This window comes from Corapipo altera, unplaced genomic scaffold (genome assembly GCF_003945725.1).
Source record: "Corapipo altera isolate COAL_440 unplaced genomic scaffold, ASM394572v1 45, whole genome shotgun sequence".
NCBI lineage: Eukaryota > Metazoa > Chordata > Aves > Passeriformes > Pipridae > Corapipo > Corapipo altera.
Window position 1 is genome coordinate 6,939,108 of NW_020884877.1, and position 25,682 is coordinate 6,964,789.

A 25,682-nucleotide genomic window follows, 5' to 3' on the forward strand; every position below is an offset into this window, starting at 1 on the left:
TCTTTAACAATAAAGCAGAAGTGGGAGAATCAGTAGTTTAGATGTTCACTGTGTGGTTTCAGTGAACCTCTGCATCAGTTATTCCTTGCTAAGCATCAGATTGCTCTTCCACTTACTCACAGGTCACATTGCTCCAGCACTATGACAACTGCCATTCCTACTGGAAGTAAATGGCTTTAATTTGTTTGACATGTCAGCATGTAGGCTCTTATTATTTCACTGCCTCTCAGTTTTCCACAATTTTCTCTTCTTGCCCTCTGTCCCTTTTACAAGTTGATGCTGTATCTGTGACAGAAATCAGGTCAGTAGCTTAAAACAGCTTTTGTATTGGCTGTTAAGATATGAAATCTTTATTGCTTCAGTTTGTCTCTCTGTAACCACTATGAGTAGGTGAAATGCAGCTGCTTAAACGTAGCTGTCCAGACCGCCTTAGATATCATAAGACAGCAGAGACATAGGAGAGCACAGGACTGGAAGATATGATATAGCAACTGGAGATCAAGCAGGTAATAGCAAATCATCTGAAGTGGCACTGAAAGTGTGATTTAGGCAGCTGAAGCCTTATTGGTTTTTACTTCTTTTTCTTCACTTTCTTTGTATTACTTTGGCTTTTATTTATTGTTAGAAGATCAATAAATCAAATTAAATGTGAATGCTGCTGCCACAACTCGTTTTTCTGATTTGAAACAGCTTCTTAGTTTCATTGCCTGGGTTTGTCAATGACAGCTCACAACCCCACATATCTATAACAGCCAAAAAATACGTGTAAATTCTGGGATATGCTGAAGCAGGGAGCCTATAGGTCTACTGAACTGGGGGGAAGCTACATTTTCTGTTGTTATCCTATGTACCTATGCATCAGCACAGGTGCTAATTAGTTCCAGACAAGTCAAATCTTCCAAAAATCATTGCCCAATCCTCACAGGCAATGCCATCTCCCCACCTGCAGTGCTGAGGTGTTTGCACTCCGAGGACTCATCGTGTTCTAGACCCACACTTAGTTCTCTGCAGTGCAAATCTTGTCCGTATTTCTCAGTCATTATTGACAGAGATTCCTCCCTGCCTCTTTACAAGTGGCACTATTGTCTAGTTGTCTCAGTAAATTCTATACATGTAGCAAATATGAGTTGTTGTTTATTTTGGGTCCAAACGTATTAAGCTGTTTGCTGGCTTTTAGGTGTTTGAAAAACTGCATGGAAGCTAGAAATATCAGCAATTAACCATCCTGGCAGATGATACTATAGCTACCATGGGATATTATGAAAGGAATTTTCTGGGACTATACAGGGAGATAAACAAGCAGAAATGTTGGGGCTCCAAAGGCACTGACATACTGGATGGCTACACATTAATGTGCACTGTAACTGCACAGTTACACCCAAACTGGAGATGGTTGAGAAGAACTCTTTCTACTAATTTACTTCGTAAGAGAAGTGTTTCTTACAATTATTCACCCTCAGCAGTCCCATTCTGTGTGGTGTAAGCTTAAACACCTAAAATAAATACTAGGTTCTGGCTTGGAGGGCTAGTAGTCTCTAAATAGATATTGTTCTGCCAAAATCAGCTATTTGGTCTGGTTCTTTCTGTTCTCAGGCCTTTGAACTGCATTGTCATACCTACAACACATGGAATACTACACTCATGCTGCAGTTGGCATTAGGGCTTTTGCCTACAGGGACCTGGTGACTGACATGGCTTCAGTGCTTGTGTTGTTGCAGCTCTCAGGTATAAATCAGGGGCTAAACCACAAAAGCAGGAGCATATCTCTGCTGAGAATAATTTTTTTGCCTTCTGATGGAGAGTGTTAGAAGATCAGGGACTGACTACTTTGTCCTGCAAGCCTACACTGACTCTAAATGAAACGCTGGAAAATGTGAAAATGGTAAATGAAGCAGAAGACATGTACATACATAAATGGAGACTTTTGAAAGACATATACATAATTCCCCTTTAAAAAGAAAAAGACCAGCCGTAATAAGGCATTTAAAGATTAATGACCTTGTTTTCTGGACAGGCATACGGAGAAATGGATGCGAATCTAGAACTCCAAATCAGTATTTGGGATTTCTCTCTTTAAGGACACGGTATGTCTTGAGTATGGTCATCTTATAATGGTACCCACAGCAGTAAGGGCATAGAGCTGGCATGGCATAGAGATAGCCAGAAGGAAATTTTAAATGTGTGTAGAGTAGTAATGTTGATTTTGTTAAAACTTAGTTGCTCTGAAGGCAGAAAATCATAGATAGTTCAGGTCAAGGTAAATGAGAACCATGGTTCCACAGCTTTCATTTGACACCCCACAGAAATGCATAATGTTGCTTGTCCTTGGTTCTTGCATCAGGCATGCCTATGTATTCTAAATTCACTGCATTATATAAAATAAATAGGCCTGGCACCTGTAGCTCAAACCAAAAGTACCCCCTCACAGTTGTCTCTTAGGTTACAGGGTTAGATTCTTCCCAGATTATTTCAAGTTACCCCAGGGAAGAGCTGGGGTAGGGAGTAGGAGGTGGTGCGTTGGCATCTGACCACGGTTTAATTGCTGAGAAACAATATACATTGCACTGGCTCCTCCCCACCTGCTTATTTGCAGACTGAGCATCAAATTAAACTCTGCACGACAGAGAAAACTCAGTCGACCTTTAGGACCATATAGCATTTCATTAATTTCTCTTGATGCATAAAGCTTTATTTTTCAGACTTTGATGCAACAGCATGGCTTGCCCTCAACAATCAGATGAGCTTGTCTTTTTTGTGAATGGCAGGAAGGTAAGTTTTTAAATGCTTTTTCTTTTTTTAACAGCATGGCTTTAATATTTTCTGTTCACGTTTGGAAACTGTTATTCTGGAGCAACAGTTTATTCATGGATAATCATCTCTTGTCTTTGATTTTCCTACTTTATCCCATGGTTTTTACAGAATGTGAGTGACTTTGTATCACCTCTCATAATACAGATTTTTAGAATTAAAATAGTTATCTGTTTACTAAAATCTTTTATTAATGTACTCCTAAAGTTGATGTAGTTGAAGTGCCTCTCTAGTAAAAGAATATGCAGATCACTAATATAGTTTCAGTAATTCACTAAAAGAAAAGAGGTAGCTAATTTTTTTCTGTTCTTGATGCCAAATGTTCACATTCCATTTTCTAAGACATTTTTTCATGTTTTCTTACTTAGCAGGTCAAGTGAATGAGAAGTTCTGTTAGCAAAAAATGTCACCCAAAATACGATATAAAGTAAAAGGAAGGAAATGTATTTATTTGTTAAAAAAACCAAACCAGCTAACCAACCTTGCTTTTCTAGAGATATTTTTCAGTTGTTTGGTCAACACTTTTATACTCTAGAGAGATAGTAATGGCTTTAATTTGACCAGGTGAGTTAAGGAAAAGTAGTTAAACTTCTTTCTGTCTGTTATGTTTTATCTGTCATTACATGCCAACTGTGCTTAAAGGCATACTCTGAAACCTTATTTCACTCTGCATTTCTGTATAAATTCCTGAACTAGTCCATGTTGTCTTACACACGGTAAATTGGAGCGTGCTGCTGATATAGCAGAATTGTTGAGAGAAGCCTGAGATTCAGTCTCTGGTCATTCTGCAGCAATGGAGCCTAACATTTTTTTTCAAAGTTGTTTGTGTTTTCTTGTATCCAACAATTTCAAGCACACTGATGGTACAACAACATTCTCGAGACAAGGCTAAAGCAAGGCCTGCAAAAGCCCACTCATACACGTTATACTTAATTGGATTGAAAATATACTTAGATATGTATCCCTCTTGCTCTTCTTACACTAAGATTTTCCTCTGCTGTTATGCTAATGGGTCTCTGCAAATGAAGGGGTTAATATCAACTTCAAGGAGATAAAATTATGCAGAATTTTCACACGCACAAGTTCATGGCTTTAAAACGAAGGGATTTCTGATTCATGCTGTTAGGAATCAACAAAGGATCTAGGCCAAAGGCACTTTTCCTTCTAGTCTTGTCTCTCCAAGTGCTTACTTAACCTCTCTTCCGTTTCAGTTCTCTGAGCAAGCAATTATTTCACATATTTGACCAACATTGCCTGACTCACTCATTTATTCTTCTGCAGATTATGATCAAGTGACAGCATCCTGTTGCTAAACAAATGCTCCACAGTAATCCACAATCACTGCATTTAAACATCATAATTAATCCTTGTGAGATGGTTATATTAGATTCCTCTCTAACCTATAATCTCTTTTTTTTTTAATTTCATAACATAGGTAATAGAGAGGCAGGCAGATCCCGAAGAATTGCTGCTGTATTATCTAAGAAAGAAGCATATCCTTTTTTTGAACTTTGCCTTTGAGTTCTATAAGTCTGTAAATTAATGCAACTGGGGATTAAAATTGTTTCACTTTTCTTTGGGAACCAGCGTAAACAGAACAAAAAGTAGAAATAACAAAATTTGCCTCGCATTTGTTCTCAGCAGAGCAATCCAGTGCTGCATGTGCATTGTGTGTGTTAGTTGTATGGGTATAACATTGCAAATTTTGAACTACTTCTGCAGTAAACAATTTATTTATGCCCCAGTCCTTCAGAGAGTTTTATATAAGCTTATTTTATTATCTTATTACTTTTATTTTGTTATTTGAGGCTCTTCAGGTTGCTAACTGCTGTCAGGGCTCTGTTGACTTCAGTGGCAGTTATCCCAGCTGAGAAGCTGCCATGTAGATTCTAAAGTTAAGCAAGTGAAGAGAAATGATGAAAGGAAGTGGTAGATTCCACTGGACTGCAGGGCACTGCAGGAGGAGATTGTGGTTTGAGAGTGGAGCCTTTGTGCTGAGGCACATAATGGAGGGAGTCCTTCCATACAGGGTTTAGGTGTGTGCACTTGGGTATTCTGCTCCATTAAAATCACTGTTTTCCTGGGATGTTCTGGAAGCAGCACTGGAAACATACTGAGATCTGTTGATACTGTTTTGCAAACACAAGATACAGATAATTATGTGCAATGATTAGGAAAGTACTGTGAGTAAGGCTAATAAGAAGACTATTGCTGTATTTGCTCAAACCATCCCTTTTACAGGGGAGCACCCTCCAGTTCTGCACATGCAGATAAAACAAGGGAGACTCAGAAGAACATAAAGAAAAAATATCTTTTGAATATGGTAATTTTTTTTCTTTAACAATCTCCTTTGCAGTCCGTCTTTCAGGTACAAAATATGGCTGTGGAGTAGGAGGCTGTGGTGCCTGCACTGTGATGATATCCACATATGATCCTGTTGCCAAACTGATACAGTATCCTGGTGCTGATATTTGAAAACAGTAATTTAGTGTTTTGGGAAAACTGACATTCACTGGGAAATTACAGAGTTGAACTCATGATCACACAGTAACAGAGATTTAGATCCTTTCCAATACTTTAAAAAAAAAACAAAACAAAAACCCCCAAAAACTCAACACCAAACCCCCAAGCCTTCTGGGAAAATGATGTTTTAGATTGAGTTCTTTATGATTTGAGATTTCAACAGCCCTTTTGTCATCTGCCTCTCCAAGACTTTTGCAATAGACTTATTACATTGTGGTTGTACAGTTTCTCCCACAGCAGAATTAGTAGTTCTGGATTGTCTCTCCCTGGCTCTTGAAACTTTGTTCCATTAGAAGTGCTGTGCCTGACTTCTATCACAGCTGGCCCTAGACTTTGGGTTTTAACAAAATATGTAGGGTTTTTTTTTTTCTTTTAACTAAACATTGCACTTCTTTAATTAGAAGAGCCTATTACTTAATGCCTAAGTCCCAGTTCTAGGAGCAGGATGCATACTGTCATGGTCCAAGTGCAGGATTTTTTACACTTGCATATCCTTCTCCCCATGTCTTTCTAACATCAGAAGTCAGAACATTTCTAGATTAGCTGGAGTGTATATCCTTTGTTTCATCCTCCATGGACTCATACAACAAAGCTATTTAACGCCACAGTTCTCCTTCACATATCAAAGTCATCGTCCTGCCAACTCCTGCCTTCTCCCATTATGTTCACTGCATGGTGCTGCTGTCATTACTGTGGAAGGGGTTGGAAGCATAAAAACCCGGATTCATCCAATTCAGGTGAGAGTAAGCTGGACTGTGTAAGGCTGCAAGATTACGAGAGTGTCCTGTCCTATGTCTGTAACAAAACTGGGATCTGTGAGAAGGTGCTGTGAGTCTGTGCAATGCAAAGTCTCTGAAGGGGTTTAAAAACTGAATGGTGTCTGAGTTTTTTAGATGAACAAGTGTTGTAGGGTATCTGTCGGAGTCCTTGGTCTGTAGGGGAAGAAAGACACACACAAGACACTAGGATGGTCAGACAAAGAGAAGTCTGCCTGCTCAGAGCAGCAGGCAACTTTTTATTAAGTTCTCCAGCTTCTACTTTCCCACACACACAACATAAACACATTCCTACAACAACACCCAGGAATGCAGCACCTGCACTCAGCCAAACAGATTCAACCTTGTACTCTTTGTAACTCAAGGCTGTGTCCATGGGAACTATCTAATTAGCTCCACTGCTCCCATGGAAAATGGCCCAACACTTTGTAACATTCCAAACCCCTCAAACTTCAGTTGTGGGGTTGTGACTTCACCCCACAAACAAGTGTTTGGGGGAATTAATACAACAGTTGCTGGGTTGTGATTGGCCCTGTATGGAGCATGGAAGGAGCTCCTCCTAATGTACTACCATGCAGGGAGCACATCACAATCTCCACAGGACTACCCAAGCATATGGTAGGTAGGATGCCGGCTTTCAGAAGGGGATGGGAAAGGACAAAGAGCATCAATCAGTTTCATTTAGTCACCAGCATGGCCTCTGGCCATCTCACTGAGGACAACGGTCTGTGCATATGTGTAGTACGGGATGAATGATTCCAGCTGGCAACCAGACTGACAGGTATTAAATTAGGCTTGTTTGATCTGTATGCCAGAGATTTCCCTTGGATTAGGTCAGCTCTTAACTTCCTCCACTCTGGCTTGTCCCTGAAAATCACGGTCTGACCACATAGATTTAAGAATGTTTTCTGAACATTCTCTTTTTGTCTCAATATTATTTTCCAAGAGTCATGACTCTGTGACTGGTCTGCGCTGAAGCTCTGGTTGAGAAGATATTCTGTGTTCTATCCTTCTTGGTTAGAAATACCTAATGTATTATTGATGTCTAAACAGAAAGTCTCAGGCCTTATTCTATTCTCATAATTAGGATCATGAGGGTCTAAACTGGAGCAAGTATTATCCTTTAACTAGGTGGTTGCTCTGAGAATTTGGGATAGTGAAAATGCTGCTGTCATCCTACAGCTGGTAGATGACATACCTGAAGATGGCTATTTAGAAAGTCAGTGAAGCCACATCCTGGACTGTTGTTCTGTTTTGTTCTAGGAAAGGCTGGCCATATGCAATGGCTCCCAGTGTGGCTTCTGCACCCCTGGAATGGTGATGTCCATGTATGCCTTACTGAGAAACCATGCAGAACCTTCCATGGAGCAGATTGTTTCTGCTCTGGATGGTAAGTTACAGACAGTAAATTGTAAAAAGTATAATAAAAAGATACATGTTTGATTGCCAAGGTCATAAATATGATTTAACTCAAAGAGCAGTAGATGATGGCAGTAGATGGTACTCTGATATAGCCATAATGGCTTAAAGACATCTCAAAATCATCAAAAGATGGTTCACACCGAAGGTTTCTAAAGGGATACACAGTGGCATTTAGCACTGCATAAATATTTCAGAAAATCCCTGCATTTAGAACAGCCTGGTTTTATAGCCCTCCTGCACCAGCAGCCTCAATATGGTGCAGTAGGAGTACAGTTTTACAAAGAATATGCTGAAAGAGTAGGTATAATATACTGAGAGTATAAGTATTCACTGAGTAATACAACAAGGTCTTGCTCTTCAAGCAATATTTACTACAACAAGCAAAGCAACTTCAACTCACTTTCAAGTGCCAAGTTTGCTAGCATAAGTTTGCTAACCCCTCCCACCAGAAGATTTTGATTTCATGAGGGAAATGCCAGAAATTGCAGTAGAGATTTCATTACTTCTTCTAATTATATATGAAAACCATCATAGTGATGGATGGCAGTAGATTTTGGATTTGATTGTAAAACCCAAACACTGTAGTGGTACTAGTAATTGTAGAATTTACTTTTGGATGCTTTTCATAATTTGATTTTTTTACATGCATTCACATAAATTAATTAATATTATTTTTAGAAATCACCTTAAAAATAATAAATTTTAATAATATAATCACTATTGGAGTAATATTTCTTATTTTTACATATGTGATTTTGCCCATTTGAGCATAGGGACATAGATTTCAGCATTTTGTATCTGCAGGTTTGATGCCAGACCATTTCCAATTGTGCTAGTGCTTCCAAACATTGTTCTGGTTTCTTATGATTGATTATCATGTGGTTTATTTCAGGTAATTTGTGCCGTTGCACAGGATACAGGCCAATTATAGACAGCTACACATCTTTTGCTAGGGTAGGTCAGTATTTTCAAATGTATTTCTTATTTTGGGATAGTTTTTGGTATCTGAAAAGGCTGAGCCTCTTTGAATTACCTATCTGGAATCTTGCATCATTTGGAAAATCTTTCTTTGGTTGAGCCTTTGGAAAATCTGGCTCTTTTAGTTACCAAATGTGCCAAGAGCTTACAGCCACCACTGACTTTTGGTTTACATGTACCCTTGCAATGCAGTGGAAAATCCTTCGCATCAGTTACAAGGACTTGATCTAAACACCACTGAAGTTATTTTGATTTTTTCTGTTTGCTTCATGGATACCTGGGTACCCAAAGGGAACTCACTCCTAGGGGTCCTATGGTTTAAGGGGTCTCCTGGAGCAACTTCAAATGGCTGAACAAATCTGATTTGGAACAGGAAGCCTTGAAACGTTAATTTACAATAAATCACCAAGCTGCCTCATTGCTTTTATGTAATAGAATATGATTTCTTTAGGAGCCAACATGTTGCCAACTCAGAGGAACTGGACAATGTTGCTTGGATCAGGAGGAATGTGTCTGTTCATCTTCTACAGGGGGTCAGGTAAGGTGCAATGGATTTTTTTTCTTGTTAACTCCTGTTTGCGTTGTCAGATTTGTAGGAAGGGGTCACCTTTAACTATGGCAGCAGCTACTTTTCTAGCTTTGGACATTTAGACCAGACTGAACTCCAGGGTCTCTGCTCTTGTTGCTAGAGAAAGGTAGCACAAGCATATCTGCATTGTTATTATCTGTGTTATTAGAATCACAGAATCACAGAATATGCCTAGTTGGAAGGGACCCACAAGGATCATTGAGTCCAGTCCTTAGCCCTGCACAGGACCCTCCCCAAGAGTCACACCATGAGCCTGAGAGCACTGTCCAAACACTCCTTGAACTCTGTCAGGCTTGGTGCTGTGACCACTTCCTGGGGAGCCTGTTCCAGTGCCCAACCACCCTCTGGGTGAAGAACCTTCTTCTAATATCCCACCTAAACCTCTCCTGACACAACTTCAGGCCATTCCCTGGGGTCTTGTCCCTGGTCACCACAGAGAAATCAGTGCCTGCCCCTCCTTTTGCCCTCATGAGGAAGCTGTAACCTCAGTGAGGTCTCCCCTCAGGCTCCTCCTCTCCAGGCTGAACAAACCAAGTGACCTCAGCTGCTCCTCATACGGCTTACTTATTTAGTGACATTTTCCAGGGAGAGTGTGGATCACAATATTAAACATTTATGTCTGCTTTTTTGTGTGTGAAGAAGAAAACTGTTGGTCAGAAACAGCTTTCTTAAAAAAGCTGGCCTTGATGTGAAGTTGAACTCCCGTAACAGAGGTTTTGCAGCCATCAGCATGACTTGTGTCTGTGTGCTTGAGACACCAAATCTGAATTCCTGAAGATGAAAAAAACTATTGCTCTTTAGTGTCAGTATATGCTTGTAAAGCCTTTCATAAGCATTACTGTGTTGCTAGTGGCTCCAAGATCTTGAGGGAAGTGTCTCATTCTCCTGTGTTGTGTTGCAACTGATATATTGGCATTGCTTCAAAATATACGTTGTTTTATTCTCACTTCACATATGCACATTGTAAAATCACAAGTAATCTCATTTGTGTTTGTCCTGGCAAAAGTTCCACAATTATTATGTATAAGGGTACATATGGGAGCTTCAGTATACATAAGGAGCATCCTGCTTCAAAAAGGTCCTCCATTCCCTGTGTGCATCTAAGAACTTGTTGTCTTCTCTTCATCCACCTGTAAGAAGAGGCCATAGTGCACTGATCTTGCATCAGAATGAGGATTTTAATTCCTTAGATGAATTTTCTCTGACTGAAAATCTCTAAGAAATCTATAAAGCAAAATGTCTTGGGTGATTGGAAGAAAACTTGTTTTGACAGTGAAAAACTGTAGAGCTCCAAGGAGTGTGACTGGATGTGTGGACATTTGTGCACCTGTGTGTTGCCTCTGCCCCTTTAAGAACTGAAAATTGTTGGTGAGCTGCTGACGAGGTTGTTTGAAGCACAAGTCTAGCAATGGAGTAGTTACCAAGTACAAAACAGCAGTTCCTTTGGATGCCCTCTTATTTGGCTTTCCCTGATTTGCATTCCTCATAGTTGCTTTCATCCAAGGCAAATATCTAGTCCCTAACTATCGTGAGGATCATGGCAGACACAGAGGGTTTTTTTGCCATTTCATCAATGGTGTCAATCAGTAGATTAAGTCATCCAGAGCCAGATCTTATAGTTACCAAGGCCACAATCTGTGCAGAGGTAATGACTGATTGGGGAAGGAATAAGAGACTTCAGACTAGGATATGTCAATTTTTTTTCCCCATTCAATATACTTGAGACCTGTTGCTCTCTGGTTTGACAGGATTTTTGATTCCACAAATAAATCAGTGAGGCAGAAAATACAAACAAGTTCTGCTAGCATAGCACATTCAGTCTTCTTTTATGTAAGCTTCTGAAAGCTCAGAAGATGGATAGCCTCACCAGAGGCCTCTGCAGAAAAAAGAAAGCTGTGAACAAGTAGAAAAAGCTAATTTTTATGGTGCACTGTCAACATTCGGTTCTTGAAGTGCTTATGCAAGGCTGGAGAGGAGCTTTGCATAAGGCTCTCCTAAAGCAGAAAACAATTCTTTCTGATCAGATGGACATTATTTGTTGTCATGTCAAGCTCTGTCAGAAAGCTCCTTAAGAGGCAGAGTTATGAACAGAACATAACTATGCCATCCAGCCCTGCACTTTCCCACAGTACACATTGCACCCAGTGTGATGCAATACATTTGCTATGACCAGTTTCAGGAAATACTGCAAGATTTTTCTTGAAGCTGGATGTATTTCAAGCAAAGGCTTGAGAGGGATTGGTATGATAGTCTGTCTCTTGAGTAGTCCGTCTTTTGAGTAGTCTGTGAATAAACTAAAGATTAGAAATTAATTAGGGTATCTTGAATTTTTGAACACAACCTATAAAGTGTCAAAACTGTCTCACACTAGGAAATAATCTCATCTGTTGATAAAGACTTGCAACTTAGTCTGAATATGTGCATTCTGCTCTCTCTCTCCCCCTCCACCCCCCCCCCCCAAATTTATTTGCAGATCCTTTCAGGTCTTTGCAATCCAGAACAATTCCTGCCCATGGATCCAACACAGGAATTTATATTTCCTCCTGAGCTAATGGTAAGCCTTACTGACTTTTGTTATCTTGCAAGCATGACTGAGTTCCTGCAGAAGTTGAAAACCTTGTGTTTTTGTGAAACTGAAACATCTATCCTCAGATATACTAGTTTTAGTCACAAATAATGAGGCATTTCAGTGTGGACAATCCACATGTTGTCATTATTACAAAATAGATCATATTTAAAAAGCAAATTGTTTGCCTCAGCAGAACCAACATTTCCCAAAAGAGCTCCTTATTCGTGACCGTTATTTTGGACCAGTTGGCTTTTTTGTGGAATATAGTATTTACTTTGAAAGATCCCAAATGAACTTTCCATCTTTTCTGTTTTGTATTCTCTGTTGGATTCAAGTTATTGTTTGCTTCTAGCTGGTAAACAGACCCTAGCAACCTGAGACTGGACTTACATGCAGGTCCACAGGAAAGGCAAATGACTTGAAGAGGAAAGAAGAGGGTTTATTGCAGTAGTTATTGGAAACTCACAGAAGGACAGATGGAAACTTGAAAAGAGGAGGAGGAGGAGGAAAGTGCCCATAATCTGCAGACAGAGGCAAGAGAAGATATCTGTGAAAATAGTAGGGCAGGGCTTACCCAAATCAGACTGAGCAGAATCCAAGCAGGCAGCTCCAGGTGGTTTTTTAATCCTCGCTCATGTTTCTAGCAGCTTCTTATGAAATTCCTTGTGTGCACTCCTTTTGCAGTTCGTGGGCAGTTCTTGCTGATATTACACAACCACCCTAGAGGCACAAAAGTTCATTTGAGTTCTGAAAATGCATGGCACAGTTCTCTGGTTTGTCACTGTACTACAGAATGCTGTTCGCTGCTTAGTAGTTGGCTTTGTAAACACTTGTCATAGAGTGCATCTTTATTATTTAATGATTGCCTCTCAGTGCAGAACATGCTCAGTAAGCCATAAGCTCCTTTATGAAACCATGAAGTGGAAAATAAATTTGCTTTTCTGCTATTGACCTGTCTTGGAGAGACTCATGCTTTAAGAGTGCAAGTATTAAGTGAATATTTTGCAAATTTTATAGTTGGATTAAAGATCTTGGCTAAAGTGCTGCTGGCTGAAAAAGCTGGTCAGCCAGAAAGGAGGTACCATCATCTGCTCTATGTGTTCAGACTGAGCTGCCAGGAGGACAGAACTGCTTCTCCAGGCTACACGAGGTGCCCATGCCAGTAGGATTATGATTGCTTCCACAGACACATAGCTCCTTTTTTGTGTTTCAGATATGTCTTTTACCTAGAAGGCCAGTCCATAGCTGGAAATGTTTTGTGGCTAGTCCACTTGTCTGTTTGTTCACTGCATTGTCTGCAAAGACAGGTGTTTCGCAGGGATTGCTTTTGCATATTTTGAAATTATGATTGCACATGGCACTTGTCAAATATGAAAAAAACATGTATGATATTCTCAGGGTGAAAAAAAAATTATATAGTATTATAAGACAGGAGGTGCTGGAAAACCACTTTATTTAACAAAAATGTAAATTCTGATCAACCATCCCAAGGAGACAATATCTCTGAAAAGACTAGTCCTTGCAGACAAATGGGAAAGTAGGTATTTCTATTTTTAAAAGCATTTTACTTAATATAGAAACTAGTTTGGATCTAGTATAGTAGATACATGACTCTCAGCAAATGGGGATGTAGTGATCCTCCCTGACTAAGAGAATACATCTTGTATTCTGTCACATATGCAGTGAGATTTTGGCATCCCAATTTCCCATGAAGTCCAGTCACATTGCTTTATTGTTTACATCATATACAATGGGAGTCTTTCAGAATCATCAGAGCAGGAGAAAGAAACATGAGACTAATCTCCTACTATTCATTTAGTGTGTCTCTTACCAAGTCATTTAGTTCATTCTCATCTCAGTTTCTTGAGCAATAATGTAGTTACAATAAAAGCTCAGCACTGTTCAGCACAACAGGAACCTCAGATGAAAAACCCCATTAGTGTCTCACTGTCTATCATAACACAGTGTCTTACTGAGCAATATGGTCATTTATATTTTTATTGAGACACTAGTCAAATTTACCAAGTCTTTGTCATTTCTACCACAGAGAATGGCTCAAGAGCAGCAAAGAACAACTCTAATTTTTCACGGCAAAAGAACAACATGGATTTCTCCTCCTAGCCTGAAAGAGCTTCTGAAGCTGAAAGCCAAGTATCCAAAGGCACCTTTGGTTGTGGGGAACACTAGTGTGGGTATGGAAGGACAAAAGATCTTCTGACACAGGGACTACATTGTGCAGTAGGCACATAATCCTGCATTTTCTCTTCCAGGGATCCTAAACGCATTTTGTCACCACAAGAATTGTGCTTCAATATTTAGGCCAATGTAATTTCCCATGACTTTTTTGCAGCAAATCAATAACTAAATTAGGACTAGTACCAGCTATCACTTGAGTCCAGAATCTGTGCTGCCTAACTTCCCTCAGTAACCTCGGTCTCAGAGACACAATTTGTGTGAATAAGAAAGGACTTGTGCTGATGAGAGGCAAACATTTCACATCCCATTTAACATCGAGCATCACAAAATAAATAATGCCCAGAAAAGGGTATGATATCCAGGCATTGGCTAAATCCTGCATATTATGGATGGCAGGGTTTTGTTTTTAGAAATTGTCAGTATACTTTTTTTGAGGGAGTATCCATCAGGATGAATTTGGTAAGAGTATTTCCTTCACTGTTGAGACAACAAAGGCCCAGATCTAAAGAGAATCCTTTAGATCTTTTATATATCTGTACATTGCCTAGTAAAGGGCATGGCATTTGTTTAGTAATATACTCCCATGATGCAGTACTTGGCAAAATGGCAAATCTCTTAAGTTTAAAAACTTCAAGTCTCTTTACATCAAAGGAAAGCTCTTCATTGTCGTCAGAAAGACATTGCACAAGAAGAGAACAAGGGAAACAAAAAAATTATATAGCTCACATAAAAAGGTGGAGTGAATAGCTAGAAACATGATGAAGCATGTGTGGAATTGTGTATAGCTTTCAGGTGAGAGGTGAAATCTGAGTTTGATATGGGAAAGGACTAGAAACCAGTTCAGAGGAGCAAGGAACAGGAGCCAGAAAAGAAAATATTAGGCTTTGAACTTCAGATGGGCCTGGTAAAAGCAGTAAAATGTGATACTCAAGATACTGCATAACAAAACTTATAAGACTTTGAAACTACTTAGTTACAGTGGTTTTGAACTTTTCAGTCTCCATATTCAGGAATATGGTTAATTCTTTAAACACATCTCTAATCAGACTATCATACTTTGCCTTTCAGGTCTCAAAAGAAATCACAGTGGTGTCTATCATCCAATCATTCTCCATCCTGTTAGGATTTCAGAAATGCATGTTGTGAATAGCACAAGTGATGGTAAGTTTCCAAGTTATCTCTACTGTGTTAACAAACGGTGGCAACTAAATTAACTTGGGTCTTGCACCTGAAGCAGCAAGAACCATCGACTCTCATTGGTGTGGAGTTTTCTTTGGAGTTTTTTGTCTCATTTCACTGAGCCTTTTGAACCAATATGTCAGCTCACCTGTGGTCTTGAGATGATGGATTGATTGTGATAGATAATTTATTAAACTGTTCTGTGAATATATATTTGTTCAAATCTCAAATTTCTGAAGAAAGCAAGCATAGGGGAAGGCCCTAAGTCAGCCTTATTTTTGTTTTCAACTGGTCAAGAACCTTTCTATCACAACCATATATCTAACAAAGTCCACAGAATATTGATTAGGCTAGGGCTTGATTTTCAACACAAAATGTTAAAACATAAATTTCCAATCTGAAATACTATAGGATTTTCTTTGGAGTGGCTGGGCTACTTCAATGTTTGCTGAAGTCCATGGTGGTGGCTTCTCTGATACTACTGGGTGTGTGATAGAGTGTTTGCAGCTCAGTCTTGGAAGACTCCAACAATTTGGTGATCCTTCCTCCTGAATCAACTGTTATTCGTGTCTTTGGGGATACACAGCACAAAAAAGGGATGTGCACTACTGTGTGCAAATATTCAATGTATATTTTTCAGGTATGTCTTTATACTGGGAACTATTGCTGAATAAGCAAGTAGTACTTGCATTTCTTATTGCGTGTAATACAAAATCCATCTTCCTATCATTTTTCTTTGTCATCCTGCTGACAAGAGCTGTGTACAGAAGCAATTCTTTAGAGGCCACATCAGCTATATATTGCATTTATTCTGTGGCATGATGATTTCACTGTTTAAACTCATTTGATTTCAGGGCTAGTAATAGGAGCTGCCTGCTGCTTGGCCCAGCTCAGAGACATCCTAATGAAGGCAGTCACAGAACTTACAGCAGAGAAAACGAAAACATACCAAGCTCTCTTGCAGCACCTGAGAACTCTAGCTGGAGAACAGATCAGGAGCATGGCGGTATGTACTCAGCAGTGACAGTAAATAAGACATCACTACAGACATATCTGTGTGAATGTCAATTATGAGGCTGGGATTGTGCTTTATAAGGCAAAAACGTTACTACTATCACAAATGTTGTGTGAAATAACTGGGAGTCCTAGGCTAGTTAGCAGGGGCAAATACCCAGAGAACTATAACAAGAGAAACTCTGCTATTCCTGCTCAGTGGATGAGCAGAGAATTGGAGGAGACTAGGAAAAGAAGAAAAGGGATATTCTCTGGTAAGGTGCTGTACAGTGCAGCCAATCATGCTTTAAGCTGACTATCAACACATAACTGTTTACCCATCATGTATTAGGCATCTCTGATCTTGTCCCTAATTTTCCTTTAAAATCCTCTTACTGCAATACCCTGTATTTCTTCCTTTAAGGAAGAAAATTCAAGGGAATGGCCATGCCTTTGGGTGGCAAAAAAGTAAACCTGGTCTCTGTCAACAGAGACAATATGAGAAATGGCTTTTGAAGGGAGCAATAGATTAGATCACATTAAAATGTACAAAGGTAGAACTTTGTTTAAAATTGAACAAAACAAATATAAGTTCTTCCATCAGGTCTTTTAATGGAATAAAATGGGGTTATGATACAGATCCCTGTTACATGTAGGAAGGGCAAGCCTAAAAATAACCTCACTGTTTGTTAAAGTCTTTAGGAGGACACATTGTAAGCAGAGGATCATCCTGGGACTTGAATCCAATCTTATCAGTTGGCAAATCTGTCCTCAACTTGGCATCAGAAGGTAAGCTTTGAGCCCCCTGCCAGATACCTTTGTTGAATAGGCAGAACATTGCAACAGAGAATATGTCTACAGGTAACAGTTTTCAAATTAAATACTACTGTGCATCTCCTAAATGAATTAGAATGGTATATTCAGGAGAATGGAGAACATTATCCTGGTATTTGCTTGTCATTATAACTTGCAAAAAGTATCTGCCAGTAGAAAACACTGCCTTTCTGTTTCACAAGACAAAAGGAAGCAGCATCTAGCCATCCCATGAATGTGAGGTCAGCACACTTGATGGGTAGAAAGGCCTCCTTTCTACACTGCCTTTGGTTATATTGCTGCATTTATCAGACAGTTTAGCTCTGTCTTGTAACTCCAGCACTGTTTGCTTTTATTGCTTATGCCTGTTTCATTTTAAGAAAAACTTTGGTTCATTCGCTAGGGCCTAGAAATTTCTCCTGAGGTCACCGGTACTTTTGTGGATATGTATGTGTGTGTATACATGTACACTGCGTCTAAATTGCTACCAGTAATCAAGCTAAAGCTTTGGAAAATCTTGGGAACGTTTCTACTGTCTTTGTAGATGTACAGGGCTGATTCCCCCTCTCATTGCAGTGCTTGAATAGTTTCTTAAAAGTTACTGTGATTTAATGATTTAATGGTCTAAAGAGCTTTTGAGTAGAAACAGAATAGCTATATTTAAACCTAAATAACTGCTTTTCTGAATATTGTTAGCATTTGAAAGACATGTATTTTCCAGAAAGTATAAAATACTCAGTATTTTATCTGTGATGGAGAACTATAGCATTCATATAGGGAAATATATTGCACCTAATATGTAACTTAGATTAGCCTTTCACCCAAAGGCTAGATCCTGAATGGTGCAGACAGTTCTAAGGCCATATTGGCCTTAATATATTCTTTTGCGCAGATTCAACAAATTTGAATCTGCAATGCAGAAATGTTTCCTTCTTGCTTCACATTCAGTAACAGATTATAGTTTTCTCCAACAGATGGTAAAAGACAGATTCTTTTAAATGATCGTTTCCTTGCTGGCTGTGAGCATGCAGACATAAATGCCGAGGAGGTCATTGTTTCTGTTCTCATTCCATATTCTATGAAGGTAAGACCCCAATATTTCAAAAGTTTCATTCAGGTTCCAGGGTAGTTATTAGCATTATATCCACTATTTCCAGTAGGTGTTGAAACACACAGGCTACTACTGCTTTGGAAGTAGCTAAGAAAATTCTGGCATCCTTCTCTTCCCGTCTCCCACTTCTTCCCGCTGGCCATCATCTTCTGCTTCTTTTGGGTCTCTTACTGCTTTTTCCCCAGTCTTAAATGTGCGCTTCTGCCCCTTCCAGACACAGAAATTTAGGCTGCCTGGATATTTGCAGGAAAAGTGCCATATTGTCCCATAACCTTCAGCGATAAAGGTAATTTCTGACCTCTTCTCGCTAATTAGCGATTTACAATGAATAATCCTGCGTTGTCCATGCAACTACTCAAAAAATAAGGTCCTGACTACTGTGACCGAAGGTGGTAGCGTGTGGCATTAGGGGTTGGGGGCAGAGGAAATGGTGTCCTGGTTACTATGTTCTTAGATATCCCTCTAGTGGATGTGAGGAAAAGTACGGGGCGAGTAGGGGAAGACCTGGCTACGAACTGGTATGTTTTGACTGAAGTCAGTGAGCAACTGATCACAGGAGTCTCTGCCAACCTTGACATCAAAGGGTCAGTCCCCAGAGTAGCTGCCCACTGCAATGCAACCTATTAAACATATGTGGCTTCATGCTAGATGAGACTTCTGCCCATGAAAATTTGGCTGGCCATGGCAGGTTTCCCATGAAAAACAAAAGGATTCCCATGAGCTTGAAGCCTGCAAAAGCATAGTCTGCATTAGGAGCAGTAACAGTGCTTCTGCTGCCTAGAAACTATGAACCTTAGTAGTGATTTGAGAAACAAACAGCCTGGAAGAGAAAATTAAGGAGAAATGGGTTATTTCATTCCACAAAGTAAAACAAAAAAGAAATCCCAGCCTGCTTTGTCCAATGACAAGTTGTGCCACAAAGCCAAATCTATCACAAAGAGTATTTCAGAGCCTTTCAGAGAGAGACAGTCACACCTAGGAACAGCAGAGGTGAGGACAACAAAATGAACAAAAGACAATAGCACTGCTGGCAAACTCAGAAGGTTGCTCTGAAGAGCAGGGAAATTATCAGCTGTCACATGAATAACATGAGATTAAGAAGTCTCACCATGGGAAATTAACACCACTTTCTGGGGAGGCTGCTTCTGCCACTCACTTTCATGCTGAATCGCCTTTTTGATTAACTCTGCTAAAACAATGAAAAGGCACACACAAAGGTTTTTTGCAAGACTTGTCAACAGAATGTGTAGAGGGAAACTTGGCCATCAGTTTTCCCTGTTGTTCCTGTCAGCTTCTGGCTTTTGGGTTTGGGTAGTTTGATATGAACATTGCTTCAGTAAAGCAATGTAAATCCTGTTGAGAGGATTTTCCATCTCTGACAAGACTCGCTGTTCAACATGTAATCCTGAATTTCACATTTGTCATGACAGTATCACATACTCATAGCGAAAATCTAACCTGCTAACCCTCACTTTAAAACTTCTGTGACTGTCTGATTCTGAAGTTTCTTTCTGGGGCTACAGAAATAGCACTTCATGCAGTTTCTTCAACGGACTCATCTATGCCTGGTCATGAAAGATAATGCTATTATGTTTTCTTTTAAAATATGTGGCTTTGTCCCCAGAACAAAATATTTCTGACACTAGAAAGCCCAGCTGTTCCTAGTGCTTCCTCTGTAAATGCCATTACTATAGCATAAAATGTAAAATCTCTGAGTGTAAAATCTTCACAAAATCAGGGTCCTTAACACGGTGGGACCTCCATGTCCTGGAGAAGAAACCACTAATTTCTAAGCTGGAATTAAACTTAAAGAACATACAGGCCATATATATGAAGTGGCTTATATCAGGACAAGGGTTCTTCTCCAGCACTCTGAAATCATTAAACCACTGATGAAGTCATTAAAATTTTGGCATGTTTTCTTACATGCAGATAACCTCAAATAATGTCCCCTCTTAGTACAACAGTCTAGGATTAGCTTAGTACTTCAAGAAAAATAGAAAGTTTAACTGAAACTTTGGCCAATGGTAACGCCTAAAATACAAGAAAAATAGATTTCAGTCATTTCTAACATTGATGGAATTTTTCCTTCCTTTTTTTTTTTTCCTACTAGGATGACTTTATTTCGGCCTTCAGACAGGCTGAAAGACAGAAAAATGCTTTGTCCATAGTGAATTCTGGAATGCGAGTGCTCTTCCATCCAGGCACAGACACCATTGTAGATCTGAGTATTTTATTTGGAGGCATTGGCTCAACCACACTCAGTGCAAGAAAGTCCTGTGAGAAGCTTATAGGAAGGTACTGGATATCTTAATGTATTTAACCAAAAGGAAGGAGTCATAGTGTGAAGCGTGGGGTTTGCTTGATGGCATCAGTGGAGATCCCACCATCAGCCTCACACTCTGTATTTAACCTGTCCTTTCTAACAATAGATTATTTCTTGATATAACTTACACTGATTCACTTATTACTTCACAAAAACTTCACAGTATTTTTAGCCACCTGTTACTTATAAAGAGATGTGTGTTCATGTTAGTCTGCTTTTTTTACCAGGCAATGGAATGATCAGATGCTGAATGAAGCTTGTAAACTGGTGCTAGAGGAAATTGTTCTCCCTCCATCAGCTTCAGGAGGAAAAGTAGAATATAGGAGAACTCTGCTTGTCAGCTTTCTTTTCAGATTTTACCTGGAAGTGTTACATGGTTTACATCAGATGGTAAGCACTGGACAAGAATTGCATACCCCCATCAGCATATAGACTGCAGGAAAACTCTGCTTTTTTAAAGGGATGTGAGAGGGAAGGGTAAAGGTGTTAGGACTTATTTCAAAACATGTGAAGGGAAAACTTTTCTTTTAGAAATAAGGGTCTGACAACACTTCTTTGACAGTATCCCTTCTTTTCAGTATCCCTTCAGGTATGCTGAGCTTTCACAGGAGAAGATGAGTGCTTTGGGAGTGCTGCAAAGTGGTGTTCCCCAGGGTGTCCAGATCTATCAGGTGATGTGTGTTTGTAGCTAGGACTGCCATAGACCCTCTTTTTTAATGAGTGTTTTGCCCTTCTAACCTTCCATTCTTAAGCCTCTACTAATTGTAATGTGAAGCTGCTGAAACGTTTGTCTCTGTGGGAAATCTTTTAAATTTTTGTAGATTTCCTGGTCTTTCAGTGTACAGATGCACTCCTGGTCCTCAAGGTGTTGTGGAGATCAGGCTGTCCTGACACAGCTGAAACAGGGAACACAGCTTTCAGCAATGAAAGAGCTCAGCAGAATTTAGTTAAACTGCCCAGAGGGCCTCAGTACAAATAAATGAAATAACCTACTGCAGCATCTCTGTCATTGTTCAAGCCTGAAAGACTTCTTTGCAAAGCTACAGTATAGAAAGGAGAAGTGATTGGCATATGAAAAAGTTTGTTCAGTAGAAGATCTCAATTTTAAAAATTTTGAATTTCATCAAGATTTCTCCCCCTTTTTTTTGTTTTGTTGCAAAATTTAAAAACTTTTGAAATCAAACTTTTGCTGCTTCTTATCAGTTTGTTACTGAAAACTTTCAGCATCAGCCAAGAATTTAGTGTTTGTCCTTTGAGAGACTAAGAAGACATGTTTTAGAGAACTCTTCACTTGGCAGAAGTCCAAACAAAACATAAATGTTGGAAGATTTTCGTGGTCCCCAGTAATAGTCTGTTTCAAGTTAATGTGAACTAGCAATTCAACAACAGAGAGCACCAAAGATATATTTTAATTAAGTATGTCTGCAGTGCTTTCAATTACAGGCTGTCTTTGAAGTAATAGAGGAATAGGGAATTTAAATAGCAAAAAAATGAATTAAACCATTTTTTAGTCTAGTCAACACTATCTAGAATATTAATTTACCTGTCTCTTTAGGAAGATGGACAAGAAGGAATTACAATGATTCCTGAATATAGTCCTGATTTAAGAAGTAAACAGTATGAAATATGATTGTTTGAAGCAGTGGTGATGGCGAAGTGTGTAAGAGTGTGGCTTGCACAAGATGCTACCAGAAGCAGTGTGGACCCAGCAGACAGGCCAGCTATCAGATCCAGATCACTTTAGCTCTCCTTTATCTGCTATGGTTCCACTGTGTAAACTAGTCATTTTGTCCCTTTTACCTATCTTTTTCTTGATTTTTTCCACCTGTTTATCTAGTGCAATCTTTCCACAGAAGAGACTGCCATGTACTAGAGACATGAATGGTATCTAATACAGTATATTTCTCAGACATCTGCCAGGGCCATCTTGGTGCCAAGACAGCATGATCTAAAAGTTTAATTAGTCCTTTATAATGCATGCATCCCACAAGTATCATCATAAAATTTAGATAGTTCCACATAGTTTTTTTGATCACCAAATATCCTCAGAAAGTGTTTTTAAGTAAAGGCTCCTATAATTACTGGTCTGTCTTGAGGACAACATGTGTTGCAGGATGTTGACCCAGGACAGTCTCCACAAGATCCCGTGGGCCGTCCCATCAGGCACCAGTCTGGAATTAAGCACACCACTGGTGAGGCAGTTTTCATTGATGACATTCGTCCCGTGGATGGAGAACTCTCACTAGCTGTGGTCACCAGCGTTAAAGCCCATGCAGAGATCATGTAAGTAAGAAAAAACTACAAGCACATAAGTATGTTAACAAGTATTTTCTATTTTTATTATCTGATTTGGCCATATTACGAGGTATGTATTACAAATGAGGTAAGAATTTCTTTGCTGTGTGCTTTAAAAAGTGCCAGATATGGAAAGAAGAGTCCACATTATTGCATTCAGCCATTGTAGTACAAAAAAATGTGTAAAAAATATATTCTTATATTTTGTAAGTAGTGGAACCAGCACTGAAAGAGCTGGTTAGCACACACAGATGCTCGTACCTTCCATTTATTTTTTTTCTCAGTATGCTAATCAACACATCCCCCTTCTCTATGTAGAGATCTGTCATGAGAATACTAAGTGGATTATCTTTCTGTCCCAGAGTTCACGGCATTACTTGTACTAGAGTTATTTGTACCACATACTGTACTTATTTATGTGTGTGTTCTTTCCAGATCAATTGATGCATCAGAAGCCCTTCAGGTGCCAGGAGTGGTTGACGTAGTGACAGCAAGAGATGTTCCAGGGAAAAATGGCAAAGATGAGCAAGCATATGCAGAAGATAAGGTATTTCTTGCTTCTGGAGGAGTCTCTGAACATTTTGGTACAGTTATTTATAAAATAGGAAAGTGAGTTTGCAAGTATCATCTTATTGCAATGAAGTGAAAGTAAGTCCAAAATCAATTAATGCAGAACCAGGCAAACTGGGCTGAGCAGAATTACCATTCCCCAGTAAGAGAGAAAGGAAAAACTCTCTTAACAACTTAGGGTTTAAGTCAATAAGCCATGATTCCTTAAGGGCTGATAAATGAGTGATTGTCATGGATTCTGAGAAAGTATGAAACAGCCATGATATCTGAAGTTTTAAAAGATGAGACAAATAAAATGAGAATTGCCCAGTTGGAACCAATATAAAATTAATTGCTAGATTATACACTAGAATATGGCAGAGGGAGACAACATTTTTCTTTTTGACAAATATCAACAGAGCTAAGAAATTTATAGGATCCATGCAGCCAGCATGACTGTACAAAATGTCCCAGGCCTCAGGCTGTGTCCATCACAAGTGATGCTGTTCCATGGTATTTGCAATAGGGCAAGAATAATTCCTAATGTGTTGCTCTTACCTCTCTATTATTGCTTCTCTGAGTTTCCTTCATTTCTGCATACAGACAAGGAAAGCAGTCTGTGCAGATGGGATTTTACTTGGCTCAGTATCTGGCCACCTTAGGATCAACACAGGGGGAATATTCATAACTACTGATGTCAGCAGCATTTCTAATGCCAGAAGTGTTGCAGCAAATGAAAGATTCTAATAGGCTTCTCATCTAATGAAGATAAGTCTCCACTGGGATAGTATTCTTAGAGAAACAGAATATAAAAGTGGCATTTGAGCAGAATCTATTTCCTCAAAACACTTCCTGTACAGAAACTTAACCACTACTATATTTTTTCCTTGGTTAATACATTGGTGTGTTGCAGGTGATTTGTGTTGGTCAGATAATCTGTGCTGTGGTTGCAGAGTCACTGACTCAGGCAAAGTGTGGGGCTGGAAAGGTGAAGATAGTCTACAAAGATCTGGACCCAATTCTGACTATTGAGGTAACAATCTGTCTCCTCTTCCTTGTCTGACAGAGCTCTCTGTCACCTTACTCACTGTTTTCTGCCTTGTGCAGAGCTCTGCCAGGCTTTGGCTTTTTCTTTTTTTGGTATGAGATATGACTTTATTGGTTCTGAATATGAAGTGTAAGAAGTTTATAAATGGCCTCCAAAATTTTGGTTCTAGAAACATATAAAGTGTTACTAGGTACATATTCATCCAGTATATTGGAGAGTGGTCTTTGTAGATCTAGGTAGAAATTACTAAAGAATATTCAGAAAGTTCTAAGTAAGCAATTCCCAGCAGTAGTACATCAGTATAAAATTAAATTTGAGAACTTATGGTTGCAGAAGTGCTGGTATCACACATCCTACATCCATGTTCTGAAAATTTTCAAGCCTAGCAGGTTTTCAGTAGCAAACAATCTGATTCTGAAATATTTTCAGCAGTTCTGAATGTCATTAACAGACATTTAATCTTTCTAATTTGGGAGAAGAAGAGAATTACATGAGCTATGAAAAAAAAAAAAAAGAAAACCCCTCTCTAATAGTGGAAAAACTATCCTGCTCCTTCTAATACTTAGCTACAGCCATCTGTCCATCTGAAAAAGGATCATATGGATGATAAAAATCATCTAACTTTCTGTCTTACAATTAACATGTTTGTTTTATTTCTTGCTGCAGGATGCAATAAAACATAATTCATACATTACTGAAGAAAGGAAAATAGAAAAAGGAGATATTGTGAAAGGATTCAAGTCTGCTGATGAAATAATCGAAGGTAGTTAAAACATTAAGTGCATCAGGCAAGGGAGGAGAGTTAGGCTAGTTCAGAGTCTATTTCCATCTGATGGATGAATTTAAATTTCTCATCTCTTCTCAAAAAACCTTGCTCTTGTTGTTTTTTTTCCCTTCACTGGGAATGGAGCTGAAATGTGTCATGTTTTAAATAAAGCTTAGCTAGCACCTGCTAGCTCATGTTGAGTAAACTCTACCATTTCCTTGTCTCACTAAAATAAAGTGCCCTAGGACAAACATTACAGTTAAATAAGGCTTTGTTTATGGATGTTAGCTAACTTACCTTATCCAATTTTAAGCTGACTGCTTGATTTAGAGATAATCCCAGAAACAAGGGAATCAGAGTAAATTGGTCTGGAATACCACTCCTGCAGTCACCAAATTCACTGTCTTCAGATCATAAACACAATCCAGTGGTTCTAGAGCATACTCTGTTCATAAGTATCAGACCTATATTTAAGAAGTATCAATGAAGAATATTTCACAAGCTCTAGAGTTAGCTCTGGAGTTTGAAAGTCCTTATAATTAGAAGGCTTTTTTTCACAATACTTAATCTAAACATCCTTTCCTGCAAACTTTAAATGTTCACCCTCTTAAACAGTCTTTCATCTTTGATCCATAAATCATGTCTGCTAACCTTTATCATTGCCACTGCTCACTTCTCCATCATCTCTAATTTTACTGCATCCAACTTCACTACGGTAATATTTCAGATTAGGTTTCACCA

At 39.1% G+C, this 25,682-nt stretch overlaps 1 protein-coding gene across 4 annotated transcripts in view; it reads left to right on the plus strand.

Annotated features, from left to right (window-relative positions):
• Positions 1 to 25,682, plus strand: part of LOC113944036 (aldehyde oxidase 2-like) — a 48,052-nt gene that overhangs the window by 363 nt on the left and 22,007 nt on the right. For all 4 annotated transcript variants that reach the window (XR_003526555.1, XR_003526556.1, XR_003526557.1 and 1 more), the window contains exons 2-21: positions 28 to 2,769; positions 4,244 to 4,301; positions 5,165 to 5,261; positions 5,960 to 6,068; positions 7,371 to 7,497; positions 8,422 to 8,483; positions 8,959 to 9,045; positions 11,570 to 11,650; positions 13,713 to 13,857; positions 14,930 to 15,022; positions 15,895 to 16,046; positions 16,729 to 16,822; positions 17,821 to 17,930; positions 20,071 to 20,255; positions 20,511 to 20,673; positions 20,862 to 20,954; positions 22,397 to 22,566; positions 23,014 to 23,125; positions 24,041 to 24,160; positions 24,842 to 24,938. Coding sequence is in view for 1 of the 4 variants with exons in the window: in XM_027636601.1 (XP_027492402.1) it covers positions 2,716 to 2,769; positions 4,244 to 4,301; positions 5,165 to 5,261; positions 5,960 to 6,068; positions 7,371 to 7,497; positions 8,422 to 8,483; positions 8,959 to 9,045; positions 11,570 to 11,650; positions 13,713 to 13,857; positions 14,930 to 15,022; positions 15,895 to 16,046; positions 16,729 to 16,822; positions 17,821 to 17,930; positions 20,071 to 20,255; positions 20,511 to 20,673; positions 20,862 to 20,954; positions 22,397 to 22,566; positions 23,014 to 23,125; positions 24,041 to 24,160; positions 24,842 to 24,938 (2,209 nt within the window). In the remaining 3 variants the exon portion in view is untranslated. The remainder of the gene's footprint in view (positions 1 to 27; positions 2,770 to 4,243; positions 4,302 to 5,164; positions 5,262 to 5,959; positions 6,069 to 7,370; positions 7,498 to 8,421; positions 8,484 to 8,958; positions 9,046 to 11,569; positions 11,651 to 13,712; positions 13,858 to 14,929; positions 15,023 to 15,894; positions 16,047 to 16,728; positions 16,823 to 17,820; positions 17,931 to 20,070; positions 20,256 to 20,510; positions 20,674 to 20,861; positions 20,955 to 22,396; positions 22,567 to 23,013; positions 23,126 to 24,040; positions 24,161 to 24,841; positions 24,939 to 25,682) is intronic.